This window comes from Natrix helvetica (genome assembly GCF_964273705.1).
Source record: "Natrix helvetica genome assembly, chromosome: 2".
NCBI lineage: Eukaryota > Metazoa > Chordata > Lepidosauria > Squamata > Natricidae > Natrix > Natrix helvetica.
In genome coordinates, this window is record NC_138552.1 from 210,288,942 (window position 1) to 210,309,393 (window position 20,452).

The 20,452-nt window shown below is 35.0% G+C and overlaps 1 protein-coding gene across 10 annotated transcripts in view; it reads left to right on the forward strand.

Moving 5' to 3' along the window:
• Positions 1–20,452, forward strand: part of ARID1B (AT-rich interaction domain 1B) — a 425,150-nt gene that overhangs the window by 370,866 nt on the left and 33,832 nt on the right. For 8 of the 10 annotated variants that reach the window (XM_081944091.1, XM_081944094.1, XM_081944096.1 and 5 more), the window contains 3 exons: positions 10,305–10,450; positions 19,085–19,191; positions 19,982–20,140. In XM_081944091.1, coding sequence (XP_081800217.1) covers positions 10,305–10,450; positions 19,085–19,191; positions 19,982–20,140 — 412 coding nt within the window. The remainder of the gene's footprint in view (positions 1–10,304; positions 10,451–19,084; positions 19,192–19,981; positions 20,141–20,452) is intronic. The other 2 variants (XM_081944093.1, XM_081944097.1) reach the window with 2 other exon arrangements.

Below are 20,452 nucleotides of genomic sequence, written 5' to 3' on the forward strand. Positions count from 1 at the left end.
TGGATGTACTCTAAATTGATAAAAGTCACATAAGATTCCAAGGCTTTAGCAGCCATGCTAGATTCAGAAGTACTCCAAATTATGTGCCTGTTCCCTAGGGACTGTGTAACCCCTTCTACAATGGGGTAGATACTGCTCAGCCAGATAGAAGTCATGACAAAGAGTACTTTTGTCTAGCTGTAGCTGATGCACCAGTACATGGAGTAGAAGGATTTCTCAATAAATCATGCTCCTACTACCAACCAGTGGGACGATACAGTGTAATCTACCTGGAACTGCTCTGAAAGACCATTCAGAAACTGCAGTTGGCGCAAAATTTAACAGTCCTTGTATTAATGCCAATAGAGCAAATTGGCTACTAGTACATTTATGGGTACAATTAGTGCTGATTTTGACCTATGTAGCTATATTTGGCTTAGTGCTGAGATCCCTGTAGAACCATCTTCTCCAGCAGAGTGCTGGTACATGTGTTCTGCAAAATTGCTATCTTTCTCTGCTCCCATGAGGTTAGGAAGACTAAGGCCAGAGGTGCTGGTTTTTTCATCATTGCCCTATATCAAGGAACAGCCCTCTAATTAGGGAGAAGACTTGCTCCAATGGTGATTGCTTTGCAAAACCTGGTTAAGACAGTTTTATCACAGCACATTTTAGCTTTGTTTAAGGACACCATTGTGTGACTGAATCTGCATGTCATTCCAGCTAACTTAATACTGTATATGTTCTCCGTTTCTATTTATTGTTTTTCTATGTCAGTTATTTTATATTTTTGAATTGTATGCCACTGAATATTTTTATTTGTGATGTATAATTATTATACAAATATTACTAAAACATAATACTGGTAATCTCCCAGTAGAAATTAAGCTTACCCTTCTCTTAATGTTTTTTAATGTCTTTAAAAAAAAGATGGAATTATATCAGAGAGCATTCCCTTGAATTTATCATGTCATGATTACTTTCCATTTTATTGAACATATGGTAGTATCATGTCTGGCTGGTTTACTGTTCATATGTTGTACTGTTAATGTTTGGTTTGGTTTTTATATTTTATGTAAGCCACCAAGAGTTTTTGGATTGGAGGATATAAAGAAGAAAGATAAAATGGAGCAGGAGAGTACAGTAGCCACAATGCAGCATATGAAGGTGGGGTAGAGGGTGTAAAACATCTCCCACTTTTAAAGGAAATTCATGAAGAACCTGTCACTGGACAATAATCACTAGGATGGGACCCTAATTCCAGTTAGTGAGACTTAGTTGGGTAATTATGAAGGACTGTTGGCTAGACTAAAAAGTGAGAAGAAAATTCTCAGAGGAAAGCAAACCACTTCTGTAATGCTGCCAAGAAAATATTTGGCAGGCATCAACCTTGATTTGAGGGATTTTGTACTTTTTAGTAGCTATAGTAGTAAAGGAATTTGGATCTAACTTTCTCTCTGCAGTGTAATTTATTTTATTATGTTTAATATCATCTGAGTTGGCTGACTGTAATATATTTATTATCTGCTCTGGGATTTTTTAAAATGTAGTCCAAGATACAAATAGAATTAAATTTAGAAAGTACCAAGTTAAAGCCTTGTTATGATAATTGCTTATCTTCTAAGAGATTTTCCTTCATGTATTGATGCATCATTTTTATTGTGTTTTTACTACCTTGGCATCCAGCAGCCAACTTGAAGTTATTCTAAAAACCTCAGTACTTAAAATGCCAGCATGGACAAATCATGGTGTCTTTAGAACTTGGTCCTGATTCTGAGCCCAGTTACAAAGCAGGTTAATCATCTGACAGAATGGTTGGTATAACAATAGAACTATCTAAACATTTTAGGACATCTAAAATTATCTAAACAAATTTAATCTCACAAATACAGAAATACAGTTCCTCTTCTACTCCTATCCCTTAGGAGCAAACAAGGAGATCATATTGAGACTTGCAGGTGGTGAAGAAAAATTCCAATACATTGGCAGAGCAACAGAAATTGATTCAAGGTAGCATTAGATCCAAAACTGAGAAGAAATATTGTATCTTGCTTTTGACCAAAAAAAAAAAAATGGCTTGGAAAATCCCTTGAGTTTTAAGCAGAACTATGAATAACTTGGAAACTGAAGTCAGCCTTAACTGAGATGCATCTCTCTTTATGCTAAACTGGAGCCTTTTAAACAAAACAATTCTGTAAATGCTGTTTGATTATAAATTGTGAATGAATTCCTCCGGAATGGGCTGTAATTCTCAGAATAATTTACTAGAAATAAGCCTCATTGAACACAATGGGATGAGCTTGAAATAAGCAAATATTGATTTCCATTGCATAGACCATTAATATCAATAGAACATGTCCCATAAGTTTCAGTCATAACGTTAACCAAATTGAAATTTCTTTTTTTAAAGTTCTGTGGGGAAGAAAATGTTAAATGTTTATGCAAACACAATTGACCAATATCTGTTCCATTAAAATTAATGCCACTGATTAAAACAGCTAAAATTGTTGTTCCTGCCTTATTTTCTCATCTCCATCTCCAGGTGATTTGGAATCAAGCCAACCATCCGCAGTGTCATTCTCTGAATAGCGAGTATATTTTCAGAGTGTATTACTATTGATTCCAGATAGCACATTCCCTTTTCCCTTATATGCACATAGAGCACATGCGAACACACACCACACACACACACACTCACACCATACCCCCACTGCTTACTTCTTGCTATAGAAGCTAATAGCTAGTACATTTTGGCTACTTGGCAGTAGGTTAAGAGAAGCTGCTGTGCACTAGTTTCTTATTATGATAAAAGCATTTTACTGAGTCCTTCATGCACAGTCACTAAGCAACCTGCTTCAGGTTAATTCTGTTTACAGTGCTATCAAAAATAACTCTGACTTAAATATGACTGTCATTAGTATTTCACAACACAATAGCATTATCTATACTTCACACCCACTGTCAGGCAAACAAGGGGATATTTGCAGTAATATAACTATGATCACTTGAAAGTCTAGCAGGATCCAAAGTGCACAAACAGTTTTGTGTTGTCAAGATGTGTACATTTAGGAATTCTGTATATTCCCCAGAATATACAGAGGAATGTAGAGGGCTGTTGATTTCATATTCATATAAGGCGCCAAGTGTTCATTTATCCACAAACTTTCTCTTTCTCTAATTAAAGGAAATAATAAGCAAAAAAACTACAACCTTGGCTTGTGCCTCAAAAACTGAAGCCAAGCCACAGAATATTATTGAAAAAGGTATTCTAGTTTTTGACTGAGTTAGCTAACTAGCTTCTAAAAATCTGGATACCTCTAGAGGTATCTGGTGGCAATCCAGATTTTTGTAGTCCAGATCTGGCAACTCTCATTTTGACTTACATTAAGATATCTTTTCCCATATTTCATAAGAAATACTGACCGAGAATTTAAATTTGTGCATGTATTTTCTCTATTATTTATCTAAGAGGTATTTCATTAAATGGTTGCCTTCTGAAGCAATAACATTAACAAAATGACATAAAAATTAAGCATATTCTTTCCATTCTCCATCTTTTCCTTCGTTCCTTCCTCTCTCACACACAAATCCTTGCAACCTCTTGTACTCTAATAGTTGGTAACAGTCTGATTTTAGAAAATTCATACTGTGACAGAGAAGAAAAGCTGCAACAAAATTATATGTATGAGAGAGTGTAAGAAAACCCCAGCAGGAAAATATGTTTTCAGATCTCACCTCTGAATTACTCTCATTATAATAACCCATTTGATGTCAGGGTATGACAGATTAGAAGCTTTTTATTGCTAGACCTCGCTCAACATAGATTTAAATGAAGTACATCTGGTTATTGTACAGGTCACTGTGTTTAAATAACAACCTTCAAATCATTCTTTGACATTTAAAAGGAAGAGAAATATTGTCATGTGGCAGATACAGCATAGATAAAGCATGGGGCAGTTTGGTCAGTATGCTTATTAGTGTGTGTCTCCAGCAGGCATTTTCATGGTTGGTAACTAAGTAGATAGGCTTATTGATTGTCAGTATTTTACAAAATATCCCTGCTTAAAACCTTTCACTCCTATTGTCATTTTAAAATGTTGCAGTCACGGGAGTCAACTTGGTAACTTCCAAGAAGTTTGAAGATCAGTTATATCAACATTGCTCATACAAGAGCAATGAGAAGAGCAAGAGAAAGTAAGCAATGTTGGTCTCTTGTATTTTAATTTTGATCTTTGGAGATTTCCTTAGATTTGTCTGCACCACGTGCGTGCTTGATGCGCACTCCACATGTATGCACAGTGCAACAAAAATTGCTCTGCATATATGCAGAAGGCAAAAACAAGATGGTGCCGCCATAAGCGCAGCGGAGAGAACCGGTTCTGGGGCATAGCAGGCCTGGGTCGCTGCCTGTTCCAGCGACCCAGGCTGCCAAGTTACAACCAGTTCAGCCAAACCAGTAGGAACCCACCTCTGGTCTGCACCTTGTTTCATATGGTTAATTTCCAAAAATGACTAAATCTCTGCTCATCTTTGCCTGTTTTAATATGCAGATTAGCAACCATGTCAGAGTTCATAGAGTCATTACATACAATATTACGCATAAATGCATATACGTTTCTTTTTAAAAAATGCTTATGTTTGAGAAAACGTTAATTAAAAAGATCATGTAAGAGAAGGCTCCCATGTACAAGCATAAGCATATTAAGATGCAATTTCCTCACTTGACTGGGAGAAACTGTTCGCCTTCTTGGGTTGCCTCTATTAGTGATTGTCTTCAGAGAGATTTTCAGCACCTAGATAGCATTTCTCCACATCAACATTATTTTTTTTGTTTAGGAATGAAATTCATTTACTAAAATATGAGACAGGAAATGAAGTAGAAATAAATATTAATGATTTGATATTAAAAGTTCTGGGTATAATATTAAAACAGCTTTTTTTTCTCCTTTAGTTTTACTAATCTTGAAAAGTTCTGTTATAGTAAGAGATTTCATATCATCATGTGAGAGTGATATTTAATTGCCGAGTTTAGAACATACTTTTCAGTTTACAGAGATTAAATAAATAAACATGAATTAAAAGAGTACATTTCAGGCATGGTTCCAAAGGTGTCCCTCACAGTTATTTCAAATACCCTCAACATTTGAAGTAGAAAGAAGTCTACGATTTATTTACAGGGCTAGCTTTGACACTATCTGAGCTAAAGTTAAACTTTTGATTTAGCTACTAAAAATACTATAACTACCTTGAATGCAACCAGGGTATTATTTTACACCTTTCCTAATATTGCCTGTGGTACATTGAATTTGTTCCACTGTTGACGTTTTTCATCCATAAATGCCACAACAGTTTTGGAAATTGGTTTTATACACTTCAACAACTAATATTAACTTTGCCTCATACCTTAATGGAGTTTAGGTTGCAGGGGGAAAGCTGAAAATGTGTTAGAGCAGCTCAAATAGTTCTTCAGTGAAAATAGTACTGACAGAAGCATATTTTCTTTCTTCCTTCCTTCATTTCTTTCTTTAGTTACCACAAATGATTCTATGACTTTAAGGATATATAAATATATTTAACGAATGCTGTGCAAGCTATTAGTGTTTAGTGCCCAAAGGTTAATGAGAATAAATCTTACAATTTCAGTTTAGTTCTTAATGGGTTCTACTTGACAATGCAAAATGAATGTAAAACTATTTGTCATATTCAGTTATCATTCTACTTAGAGACCAAATGCCATGGAATCAGAATAAAAAGATAAAATTTGTCTGAATTATTAGTTCTGGAAACTGTCTTCCAAAGCTTTATCCCCCATGAAAAGTTCACATAGGTTAAAAAAAAAACTTTTTATATGTAAAGATACACTGACTATATGAGAAAGATAGTCATACTTTTATGTATGAGGTGCACAAAAACTGCATAAAATATATTTAATATATCTGACTAATTGGAAATCATCGAATAAAAAAAATATTTGGAAGAGGTGTATAGGTCATCTAGTCAATTAGTTAATTAAAACAGTACAAACTACTACTGCTTAATAGTGGAAAGACACACCTTGAAACCTTTTAGTCATAGCGAATCAGCCATTGTTATAGTCAGATTGTCCAGTAATTTTTAAATCAAGATTTTCCCCTAATTCTCAGCTTTTTATGTATTAATTTAAGGTCTTGGTTTCAACAGATGTTGGATGCATCTTACACATGATAGCTTAAGATACTTGTATCTACCACTAGCGTATTTCCTTTATGTCTTTTCTTTTGTCATAGGGAAATATAACTAGATATTTTAACTAGATATGTTAAGATTATTCCATTCACTTACTAATGCTCTAAAATATTTATTGTGGCATTGCAATCTCATATTAGATTCATGGTTTTTCCTTATCTTTGTAATAATGGTTCAGGCTTCTGTTCCTCCTTTGCCTCTACCTTTATGAATACCAAGAGATCATGCATCAGGATAATAATGAAAATAAAATCTGTAAGATTTATATCCTGACACTTACACATATACACACACCTTTACCCTATCCCCTTATAATCCAAAACAGATTACATAATGCTGTCTCCTCCCGCTCCTCCTCCCCTCCTCCGCGGTAAACCTGTAGAGTAGGTGATACTGGGAGAGAATGACTACGGTAAGTTCAATTTATCCAGTGAGCTCCAGTAAGCAAATTTCCCTGAAAATCAGGAACCCATCCCAAAAAATCATTTTTCTAATTGTTAGCATCTTAATTTGTATGCATAGCTGCTACTTCCCAAATCTGGATCTTAAGACAGTCATATCTATTTTATTTATTTATTTATTATTCGTATTTATAGACCGCCCCCTCTCCCGAAAGGGATATACTTGGTATATCTGTATAAGCACATATTAATATTTTATCCCAACAATTCTGCATATAGATTTGCCATTGTAACTCTGTTTAAGAAATTTAAAACTGAGATTTATGTTGCTTTATAGATGTTCAAGAGCGTTATTTCCTTGATTTGATTGCATCGGTGAATAAACAATTGTTTGCTTTAGGATAATAAGTATTAATCAAATATACTTATGGTTAGCATATCGATTTTGATGATGCATTAAAATGGACAACAGGTTTTGTTTGTTATTTGGATTGTTTTTGAATCTACCAAAGTGTCTCATGTTCAGTTATGTAACATTTTGATGGTGGTGCTTTTCTTTCTTTTTTTTTCTTTTTTAGTTTGCTCTCAAATACTATAAGGGGGGGGGGGGGTTGTAATAATTAACTAGAAGAGACAAGACTATTTTTTTCAACAAGTTATTTTTTACTAAAATAGTTATGCTTGGAAGGTAGTTTCTTTCACACCCAAAAAATAACTAACCACAAAGCATTTACTTTTGGCAGCATCTTAGTAGCAACTCTCAGATTTTGACTTTCAGGAGGCATACTGTCATTTAAACTGTAATTTTCAGATAGTGTATTTTAATAAATAAACGTTTAACAGAGTATTTTGGTATAGTTTGAGTTGATAGTTCAGGCCTGATAGAAGACTCAAAACTGAATTGTCTTAAGCTTAAAAATAATTTCAAAATTTATGTAATCATTGTAATACTTACACTTGTTAACTCCTTTTAATGTTTTACGTACATTGTAGAAATATCTAAATTTTATCATTGTTCATAATTTTAGCTAATAACAGTAATTATTAGTAATAGTAATATTATTAACAAATTAATTCATTAAAATATAAATGTGTCCATTTACTTGTCTACATGGAAAGCCATAGAGAAACTCTAAAAATATGTCAAATAGAGTTAATTTAATTGCATTAATATATATATATGCTCCTCTAAAAGATGCAATCTAATTTCTTTTAGAGACCTACATTCATATTAGTCATGCAAAGCACAATGATTTCAGAAAGATTATTTACAAAGAGGCTGTTCAAAGTAGCACCAGGCACAAAGGAAACATTGAAATGTAACAGTCCTGTTGTAAACCTTAGTGCGTTATTTTGCTTAATTGTTAGATCAATGGCTTACTCTGGACCAGCCTTGATAACAGTCATCTTAATGTAAAGGAGAAATAGGCAGTAAATGTTAATGAGTTGCTGCTAGTTCAGAATATGTGTGTGTGTGTGCGCGCGCGTGCATGGACGCACACATGCTCATTTTGTGTGTACATGTATATATGCATTTCCCTTTTCCATAATTTCTATTACTAATACATAAGGATTATTATTGCAACGAAAAGTAGAGATTGTAATATCCTACATTATAGCTTCAATCCTATTTTCAGAATGCTTTTAAAAGTTATTGACAATATATACACAAAGAATATTTTATTTCAGAGAAATCCTCCAAAGTTTTTGCAAATGCTCCTGCTCCATTTTTTTTTCTTTTTGAGGGTGGGGGGAGTGGAAGAGAAATGTATGGCTGTGCATTTTAAGTATTTTTATTTAGAACATCAAAACTTGCATCAGGGGAATAACATTGTATGTCAGTGGTCTCCTTCATATCAAAAGAAATCCTTTTCTTCTTTACAGAAATAGAGGACAAAGCCAACTTGGAAAAAACATTAATTATACCAAAAGTTCCATACTTGTTTCAGTAAAATTATTTTTAAATCTAGTATTGATTAGTAACTTTTTCATACTTTACATTAAAGTGATTAAACTAATAAGATATTAGTTAATAAATAAAAATATTCTTTTCCATATTTTTTCAGCTTCCTTGATCCTTATTTTCTTTGATCCTTCAGTTGCAACAAAAATCCAAATAGAGCTTCTGAATTTCATAAAAGCATTTGACGGTTAAACACAATACCCGTCAATAATACTAGGTTACTAACTAATGAACTGTCTAGCACATCAAATTCACCTAAGAAAAACTTTCCTTGATTTAGAAAGCATGCAAAATATAGAAACATATAGAAAACATATAAATTCACACTTTGCATTACATCAGTATTTTTAAAATAAACCATAATTGGCTAAGTCATAAGTTACTTTTATTAACCTCAATGATTTTTTTTAAAAAAATCTCTCTAAACTACAAGCAGGCAAACCATACTGTGGTTTTCTTCAATTTGTATTTTCAATCACAGTGAAAAAAATGGCATTTGTCTTAAGCATTTATATTGTTTAAAATTGTGAATTTAAGCTTTCTTATAGGAGATGCAGGCTCAGTGGCTTAAGATGCTGAGCTTGTCGATCGAAAGGTGAGCAGTTCGGCGGTTCGAATCCCTAGAGTTGCATAATGGGATGAGCTCCCGTTACTTGTCCCAGCTTCTGCCAACATAGCAGTTTGAAAGCACGTAAAAAAGTAGAAAAATAGGGACCACCTTTGATGGGAAGGTAACAGCATTCAGTGCGCCTTTGGTATTTAGTCATAAGATGTGGGAGATGAGCACCACCCCCTAGAGTCAGGAACAACTAGGACATATGTGTGAGGGGAACCTTTACCTTTACCCTTATAGACAAAAATAACTTGAAAAGGATTCATATAAACTGGATAATTATATTGGTGTGAAGAACCAGAGGATTGCTATTTCTGTGATGGTTGCTGTTTCTGGTGAATATTTCTGACAAGCAAATGTATACTGACTATATAATCCTTCATATTTGAGATTTCATTCATTAACACTTGTGTGAGTATGTACTTGTATTTACTCACCCATAAAAGGTAGCCCTGTTAAGATGTACTACATTCAATTAAAAAAAAAACATTTTTTTATTTTGCTCAAAGCTCTTCTGATTTTTTATAAACTATAGCTTACCACAGAGCAATCCATTAATATAGCTATATATTCAGTGATTACAATTATAGTAAACGCTTTAAAACAAGATGAATGTCCATTTCTTAATTGTGTATCTAAGTAGTACAGTTTCAATCTGTTTATGCATTTTTGTTTTGCTTTGAGAGAGTTGCTTTATTTTTTATTATCTTTTTTAGTATGGTAGGCAAAATACAATCAAAAGCTCTTAGCTAACTTATCTTGAGTTCTTTTTTTAACTTCTATAGTGAGCACTCTATTCTCTTGTATGTGCTTTCATCACTATGTGTTGGCCATGTCCAATCTCAACTTCTTTACATAGTATTCAGATTTATCCATTTTAAATTAACATATATTACATCTATTTTGCTTAGAGATCTGCATGATATATGACTTTAGAATGGACTTCAGAATAAGTTCATTACTAATCCAATAGTAAGCTCCTAACGCAAGCAAAAACTAACTGGCTACATCTTCTGTAGGTGTCTGTGAATACTGAAGTATGAATTTTATAACTAACTGAGATATACCGTACAGTAAGAAATTTAATAAGAGCTTGTGCATGTGTGTATCATTTCTCTTCATTCAGGCAAGGCAGTTTTCCTGTCATCAATCAGAGTGGCATCATGGGATCCAGCTCTCCATACACCCAACCAATGAACAGCAACTCAAGTTTGATGAACCCTCAAGCTCCTCCTTACAGCATAGCACCTAACATGGTGAACAGCTCCACAGGTAATGACTGGTAACATTTCAAGGAGTAGCAGGGTGCTTTTTCAAAGGTAGAAATCTAAAGTGTTTCTCTTTGACAGCGGTACAATTGCATATGCATGTCTCAAAGTCCTGCTGTAAGAATTTGAAAATTTCCAATTAACTCCTAGATATATTTTCGCCATATCTCTACTTTCTCTTCTTTGTTTCTTGAAAACATGGGTTTTGCCCATTTGACAGCTGGTAGGTCTAGAAGAAGACTTTTGCTTAAAATGTAGCAGAGATCTTGAAACCAGGATTCCTATGGTTAAACAATATTTTTGGCCAAAATAACTGAGAGTGTTTCATAATACGTCTCTTATCTACCTCAAGGATAACTTTATGAAAGACCCAGGTAGTATGTTTGTCTACAAAAATAGAAAGAAAATTGATTTTTCCAGTAAAATTTACTGAAATTTATTTTTGTTTGCAATACACAAAAATGCATTTATTTTTGTTTGCAGGAATATCATTACAAGGCATCTTGTTCCCTGGGAGATTATTTAATTGCTCATTTTCATTGCGATAATATTCAGACTTACATTATCCATTTCATTTTTCCACCTCCAATGACTGTCATAATGGGGTTTTCTAGCAGCCATGTTGTCTTGAGTTATTAGTAAAAAGGGACTATTTAGTCACGTAAGGAATAGTTTCCCAATAAATAGGCAGACAAAGGACATTTGTAGTTCACCCCCATTTTTTTTCTCTCCCCACAACCTTTTAAAGTTTTTGTTTGCATATTTTGTGTTTTCTGCAGTATTTTTCTGGGAACTGAAAATAACCATTATTGACCTATGGCCTCATTATGCCTGCTTTTTTTTTACCCTCTAGGAAACTATTTAACAGAGGTACTCCCACTGGTCTTATTTATAATGGCTTTATGTTGTGTTTTCAACAAAGATAAGGAGAGGTATGAAAACTTTTAATCATGCAGGAAGGGTTTTTTTTTTAATATAAAATAGCTTCTTTTTAGTATTAGGCACAAGCAGCACACTTTTACTCCAGTTGAAAAAGGGAAAGTTTTGTTAAGCAAGTGATAATCATCTTCTTTTCCTCACCAAAATTGTCCTAGGTATTACTGTGTTTGGGTTATGTAGTTACCTATTTTGTCTGCCTGGCTGAAATAAAATTACTTTTGAGCATTGAAACTACGCTATAAATTCTAGCTTTCTGCTTAGCAGCAGTAATTTTTTTACCCTAGCTTCTCTGGCTCCTAGATCCACAAACATCACCAACAAGCAAACAGATGGTAGAATGTTCTGCCTTAAGATTTATGTATTGCAAAAGAATAACCAATTTTAAGAAAGATACACAGGGTGATTTTTTCTTCAGATAGTTCAGCCATTTATTACTTCATGCAGTGGAAATCTATTCAATACAAAATCACTTATCATATGTCTTTTGTATGCAGTAGTCATTGTATTTTTATTACATTACACATTCTGAAAAATTGAGTTTTTACAGTAATGTAATCATAGAAGAGAATATATGTAGCTCAGGGTTGAACTGTGGAGTCCTTTAGCTTGCTTGTTTTCTGGCAGATATTTCATCAGCCAACTAGACAACGTCATCAGTGTTAGTGAGTGTGGGTTTTTTCCCTGTTTATGTATAATAACTTATCTTCCCAGTGTTGGGGTGAGTGTATGTGTGATTTTTTTCCTAAGTACCAGTAATTCCTTTATTAGGATATTGTTTTCTGCTTACCTGTTCTTTTGGTGGTAATCCCTATTTATTTGGGTGCAGGATGCTTCAGAGGATGTGTTCTGGTCTTTTTGTTTCCTTCTTAGCTTTTTTATTATCTCTTTTGAATGATATGCAAATGTGTTTATTTCTATGTGTCTATTAATGGCTGATTTATTGAATGCCAAGCTTCTGATAATTCCCTAGCCTTTTTGTCTAGGATGTTCACATTTTCCAAGTGGAAACTATGGTTGACTCTGTTCATGTGTTGTGAGATGAAGGACATTTCATTATGTCTTTTGACTCCTAGCTGGTGTTAATTAAAATAATACAATATTAAAATCCCATCAAACAATTTTGAGAAGTAATAGCAGAAGTGAATGCAACGATTTTAATTTTTAATATGGCAAATATTGATAAATGTAACCCAGGGAAACAAAAGCTCTTTTATGCTCCTCCCTAAGGTTTTTTTTTTAAATTAAAAGGGATCCTGAGAGAAAAAAGTTTAAGAATCATTGACTTAAATGAATATTTCCCAACTTTGTCATCCTTTAGATCTGTGCCTTTGAAGCTATAGAATTTGCAGCAATAGACATAATTGCTGAGACATTCTGAAAGCTAAAGTCCACATATTTGGATGGTACGAGTTTGGAGCAGGCGCAAAGTTGTTTTAGTTGTATTTTTTAAATTTACTTTAATTAAGTAATTTAACTAATTTAAACTAGAGTTTTGTAATGTGAACAAAGCAGCATTGTTGTACTGGTGTTAATAATAATCCTAGCTCAAGAATTTTTCACCAGCCAGGAAGGCTTAGCAGGGCTTACTACATTCTTTCTCTCTGATTCTGAGCACATGCAAGAATTTTCAGAGACATCTATATATTGCCTCGAAAGAGGACATTGTAGTTCTGCCAATAATAGTTTAATAGAATTATCCAAAGACATTAATTCAGATAACTGGCACTTTAACTATCTCTCTGTTCCATTAGTGCAATATAGAAGATAAAAACAATACCCCTTAGATGATCTTGGAAGATAGGAAGCATTTCAAGTAGCCTCTTGGGTAGAGATGAATTGTTATAGACCTTAGTAATTAAATAATTATTGAAAGAGAAACAAAAGTGAGTATGTATATAACTGCCTTGCAGTTATAATACCAAGGAAAAAATTGCAAGCATGAGAAATGTTTCATTTGAAAAAAGGAAGTGGTATTAAAATTTTACTTCATGGCTATAACTTTGGGTATTTTCCCCATTTTTTTCGTGTTCTAGTTCACTACTGACATTAATTTTCATTATGCTTGTTTTAGTTTTTTTAAAAAGTATTGCATAACAATATTGCTGAGTCTGTATAAACTTGCCATTAATGTAATTATATTTTAAGGTAATTTTTGTTCTAGCCACAAACAGCGTTTCTTCTATTTTTGCTTAAGTAAATTGGCACAAAATATTATATTTGGCTTTACAGCTTTGCCGCTGCTCACTTCAGCAGTTCTGTTCCAAGCAAAGCACATCTGTCACTGTGGTAGTCATTTGCCTTGATCCAGGAATCTGTCTATCCACAGAAAGTGTTCAGGCTTATTTCAGAAAATATAGGAACTCTAGCTATGAGTCTATAGACAGTTTGTGAATTCCTTATACTGAGAATGTAACGTAACACAAGCTACAGACAATGGATTTAGATCTCAAAACCAATCTTTTTTTACAACCAACCTTTTTATTTTGCAAAAACCTGCATAAAGTATTTGTGGGATGATACTACAGGGCATCTGAACTATGAGCCATTGTGGTGCATCAAAGGGGAGGCATCAAATATAATGGATTACCCAGAATACTATGTTGGAAGTATTATTTTTAGGAACACCATTAGACTGAGTTCCTGCTACAGAGAGAGTGTAATCCCATCTAGACTAGCCAATTTCCTCATTTTCAAGATCAAGAAAGGATGAGCTGGTAAGCTCACATCACAATATCTCTCAGCCCGTTCTGGATTGTGTCCTTCCTCTTTTTCCTTTGCTATCACACATTACTTCAGCCGTTGGCAGACTGCTTATAAATAAGAATTTTGGATAAGTAAACATGCACACAATTTTGTTAGGTTTTAATCTCAAACAGTAAGGATGAATAGGCTCTTTTAGACTGGGCTCAAGGAAAAAGAGCTTCCTCTGTCTCAGCACTGAGTAGGGAATGGATATATTTGTGGCCTGACTCAATATAAGATAGTTAAAGGTGACATAGTAGTCCAAGTGTTATTCTTTAACCAGAGGAAGTTAAATTCAAACCCATCTTTAACCATGAAGACTCTGTGGTGGTTATCAGCCCTTCCTTCTGAACCCAACCCACATTACAAAGTTGTACTGATATGGGGACAAAATAAAAGGAGATCCCCATGTAAGATCCCATTAATTCTAGAAGGCAGTAAATGCATAATTCAACTGCCGATGTATTGGGATTTTTATTGCTTCTAGCAAAGTTGCTAGAGTTACCACTAGCTTTGAGAACATTTTCTGACACCGACAACAATATCATTATCAGAAGATAGGGGGAAAAACACAGACAGCTTGACTGCAATATAAATTATGTTGTATTTGCCTTTAAGTGTGCTAAGTTTGGTGTGATGTAGGTCATTCAGAACCTTGACCCATATTTTCTTTTCTCAACTATCCCAACTTTCAACTTAGAAAAAGCCCAAGGCTATTTCTTGGAGCCTATTCACTCTTTACAGCAATACTTTTTCAGTAATAGATGTCACAGTTATCTTCCATTTTTACGTTTTGTGTCTTTTGACAATTTATGGGCTGGATTGTTAATGTGTATGCGCTAGAGTTTGCCAGAACAGTGACAATTGCATTCTTTCACTGCTTGAAACAGGGTCAAAATGATGCCCTCAGTTTGTCATTGGACTTGAAAGCAAAGGGACTCAAGAGACCTTATAAAGAACATTGCAGCAAAAGATGGAGAATGCCACAAGAAAGCTAGAATTTATTATCTATTTACAAACCACACTAGTTGTTCTTTCTCAAGATGACAATAGCTCTGCTCTAGTTGTAGCTTTGGACAATGGATCACAGTACAGATGGCAATTTTCCTGTATCCAGATGTGCTTCATAATTCACAGAGGAAACATATGTGGCAGATGTCTTATAAGCTCTCTTGCTGACTCAGGCAAGAAATAAATCAATTTCAGAGGATATAGATTGCCTATGATTCTTCTTCCATAACATATCATCCAAGATTTAGATTACACTTTTCTATTCAAATTGTTCTGCTCTTGTGCAATCATTCAAATGGTTACCTGAATTAGAAGTACCAGAAATTATCATTCTTTGTGTAACTCATTGTTCAAGCTTCTTTTGGAAGGCTTGCAGCAGCTTTATGTACACCTAATACCAGCGAATTCACAAATAACTTTGACTGGCATTATAGTCTGATTTGGGTGGGGGGCAGTGGAGAAGATGCCAGCTAAACTCAAAGTGGTCTTCTGATCTGGAATCGGCATGTTCCATTTTGAGAGGGCATTTTGCACTTCTTATTCATTTTATTAAAATATTAACTGGCATGTTTACCTGATCCCTAAATCCCTTTGTTTTCTACTGTTCCATTAGTTGAGAAGAACAATATGTTCTACTTGTAAGGTTGTAGGAAAGCTGTATTATAATTTCTGAATTTTGCTCCCTTTTCATTTGGTCTTCTTTGGCCTACAGATACAGTTCACAGACCCATATTCAATATATTGTTAGCTATATACTCCTGGGGCACATGCTGGAAAGTTTTTTTTTGGCAGAGCCATTCTCCCAACCTGCAGTGAAGTGATGCTAAAAATATTAGCAAATTAGCACCACAAAGCTTGCCAGCTTATCCGCCAGAGTCTTGCTCCTTCTCTCACTGCTGTAATTAAAACTAATTATTTCCTAAAACATAGTAATACATGGATATGTGCAGTAATCATTTTGTAGTGGGCAATCTGCAAAGTGTTTTTTAAAGCTCCCCCTTTCCCTTTGGCTTGTTCTCCCACATGTTGGCTGCTGCTTGGAATGCTACATTACCCTGTTGCAGAAAAGAAAAGCAGCCCAAAAACCATAGGCTGAAGCTTCTGGGCCTGTAATCATTGGCATATTTCACTTTTAGCTTCTTCTTTTTTTTGACCACTCAGGATTTTTATATGAATTTTAAATAGATACCAGAATAAGCTGTTTGTTGGTGTTTTTACTGCAATCTGAGTCAGTCACCAGGACCAGAGGTTTTGTCTTTGGAGCTTTGGGACTTGTGCCAGAACCCTTCATCAGGAAACTTCTCCCGAGCAGAGTAAGAGAGAAGTTCCCTGAGGATGGGCTCCAGCACAAATGTCCAAAAGCTCAGAAGACAAAACCTCTTGTTGACCGATCCCAATTGGATCCTGCAACATTATCCTGGGGACATGTGCATTCAGCTTTATTCGTGAGTGCTTTTAATGTCTGTTGAAGAATGAATTTTAAAAAGTAACTACTGATAGCATTTGCTGTGAAACTTTGATTTTATAGGAAACACTGAATGAATTTTACACACCCACATGTGTGTGTGTGCGCGCGCGTGCAATACATACATACATACATACATACATACATACATACATACATATATATATATATATATATATATATATATGTAAAACTTTCCTATCTGTAACCTTTAACTGGGTATAAAACTATGTCATAGGGCAAAACTTTATCAACAAAGATACCTTTACCTGCTGGAGAAGGGAGGGGAAGGGAAGGAAGGAAGGGAGGAAAGTTGATTTCCAGTGCTTATTGCTAGTTTCCCATAAGAAAACACAATGGGGAAGCCAGCAGGAAGTTGGAAGTCATTCCTGGTTCCACTGCTTTTTGCCCTACCCACAGTCATACTGTTCCTCTCTTTAGGTAATTAAATATATCTGAAATGGTGATCCAACAAGGCGCAGGCTATCTAGTATACACTACAGGTAGTCATCAACTTATGACCAATCTTTAGCAACCATTCAAAATTACTATGAATCCCTCAAAAGGTACTGACAAACCAGTTCTAAACTTCATTCCTCCCCTCCCCCCCCCCAGTCATGTGCACATTTTGGGTGCTTGGAAACCGCCTGCAACTGGCCTGCATTTATGGGCATTTGCAGCATCCCACAGTATCCTGACTGTGAATTATAACCTTTTTTTTTAATCAAACACTGGCATTTACTTCCAGTTTCCCACAAAAAAAAGCTCCAGAAGCAAACAATGGGTTCATCTGATGACTGCTGATTTGCTTAAAGCTAGCGATTTTGCTTAATGAATATAGTGATTCACTTAATGAACCCCACTAAAACTCAGGTCAATCATGTGGTTGACACACTTTATGACCATCATGACTTATAACCACAATGGACAGTCTCCATTACAGTCATACGTCAAGGACAACCTGTATGATTTTCAGTTATTTCTAGAAAATGTTTGCAAGTATAAGATGAGTTGCTTTTTTTATTTGTGCTTTAGGGTTAAGCACATATAGTCACAACTGTATATCTTGAATTCTACACAGTTGTGTGTCTATGGAGTGTATCCCACAGCCTTACTGGTACCTGTTCCTAATCCAAAACAGAATGTAGGAAAATCATAGGAGAAAGAGGCAAAGATAGAAGAACCATGAAAAGAGAATGGAAAAGGGATTAGAAGATTGACTCAGGAATACAGTTTTAGGCTATGGAGATTCATCAAGAAAGTACCTTAACTTAAACACTTCTGCTGTTTAAATATGTGAATATACTATAAAAGGAAAGACAAGATATAATTTTGATTCAACTATTTATTTCCCTCTTGAAGTTTGAAATAGGAAATTTCCGTGATGAGCAGCCATGGCCTTACAACTTATTTTTCACATCCTTCCAACACTAGGAAGAAAATGAACATTTCTGAGGCATACCTCTGTGATATGGCTGCATAAGTGTTACTTGAACGAGAATTATCAATATTACACTACACTGTATTCCCAGCTGGCATCTTTAGAGCTGAATGTTCATGTCAGCCACTGAGAGATCTATGAAATAATTTACCTATTAAAGAATGTAGCACAGTTAAGTCTATTGCAGACCAGGCATTTGTTAACTAGAAGGTTAGTAGAATATTACAAAGTGCTTACTAATGTAATTGTAAGGCTTTCATTCTACTTCTGAAACTATAATGCATTGCAAATTCCAATTCAGTGCCTTAATATATTAATTGTAATAGCTGATGTGACAGTGATTGGTATCTGTGTCTTCTAGTAAAGTCCTATCGGATCTGTAAAGTGATCAATGGATGCAGAAGTTTGATACACATACCCACTTTTTTTGTTAAAAAAACGTTTTAAGATTAGAAATGAGAATAAAGAGAGAGTAAATCTTTGGATTATCAGAATCACTTAAATCAATTTAAATAAACAAATCACGCATTTCTCTTTTATTACAGTCCCAGCTTTCTTGGTCTCCCGTGCTTCAGTGTGCTGTTTTGTTCTGTTCAAGAAATACTCAGTATTTTGACATTTATTGTAAATGCATCTAATCACAGCAGCTTTTCAGTAATACTGATGTTCCATAATGGGTGACTGCATTCTGTATGCGAAAGTAGCATGACTGATAAAAATTCTCATAAAATTGAACATAGTTATATTTGAGATAACTCATCTAACGCTTCAACAGTGTTTGCCAGCTCACAAATCAAAGATGGGCCTAATAAAGTTGGTCGTCATTTTCCAGAATGAATGTGGCATGTGTGGCTGTAAAGAGTTGTGTAATTGCTTCCCCTTAAGAAACATTTAATTCATTTTCAAAATCTATTTGCTGAGATACAAAACTCTTCCCAGCTTCCATAAGAGAAAGAACATCCACCTTTTCTGGCCGTCTTGTTCCATCAGTTGGGGGCAGAAGGAAGTTACCCTTAATCATGTCTCCTGTTTTCAATTAGCACCTATGGGTCTTGCAGATTTGATGACTCAAGGCGAGTCCAAATTGCCTGTTCCTCTCAAACCGGATGGAAAAGAAGAAGGACCTCCTCAGCCAGAGAGCAAAAAGGTACTTCCTTCCCTTGCATGCATTCTTGGTTTGGCACAGCAGAACTCTGTGGCTTTGTCCTTCATTCTCTGATTTGAGCTTGCCCCTTCAGTTCTTTCCTGCATGTTTTTTTTCCCCATTCATGTGCAATCTATTATTTTGGTTTTATTCTTTTCCTTATCTGGATCTGAAAGTTACTAGTTCTTACGGCATTACCTTGGGAGGTGGGGAAATAAAGCTCAATAAAATATTCTAAGGGGGGGGGGGGTTTCAAATAATCCCTGAGTGGGGAAAAGTGGATCTTATTTTGCCCTTGGTACTTGGCAGCAGCCATGTTTCCTCTGTCTTCCATTGTAGCTTCCTGTTTTGGCCATTTCAATAGCCACAGCATACTTTAATCCTTTGCTTTATATCCTTATTTGATAAAAATAAGATGATCAGCTTTCTTTATATATTTTTTTCTTTCTCTCCCTTTCTTTCTTTCTTTCTTTCTTTCTTTCTTTCTTTCTGTCTCTTTCTTTCTCTCTCTTTATCTCATGAGGGGAAATCCCTGCTTGATGCTTCATTTAGCTTGACGAAAGCATGGTGGCATAGCAGCTTAAGCTAAGCATCCAGCAAAATTGCAAGATTATATGATAAATGTTGTCATAAGGCATATGTATATTGTACGTGTGTATTTTTTTCTCTGTGTGTCTCTGTTTATATTTCATATAATTAAAAAAATGGTCAGTCTGTTAAACTGGTTGTATTTTTTTCCTTTTTAATAAAAGTTTGCCCTGCCTTTGTCCTTTTTTTTATTCCTCTACCACAGGATAGCTACAGCTCTCAGGGTATTTCTCAGCCCCCAACCCCAGGCAACCTGCCAGTCCCTTCCCCAATGTCCCCAAGTTCTGCTAGCATCTCCTCATTTCATGGAGATGAAAGTGATAGCATTGGCAGCCCAGGCTGGCCAAAGACTCCATCAAGCCCTGTAAGTGGCTCTGGCTTTTGTTTTTTGGGTTTTTTAAATATTTATTAATATTTTAATGCTTGCTTGTCTGTTTTATAGATTCTTTTGTTCATTATTTATCCACTAAAGGATTTCTTTAATGTAAGCAGAGGCTAAATTCTGCTCTTGGTTCTCTATGTGCAGCTCATCCCTTCTTTGGCTCAGGTTTAGGTGGGGGTTGAGCTTGCTTGACTGAGGGCAAAATTTGGCCCAGCCCAATTTTAAATAACGGATGTTGTGAAGCAAATCTTTCTCTCATAATGCATCAGCTTACAAAGCATGCTTTCTGTGTTG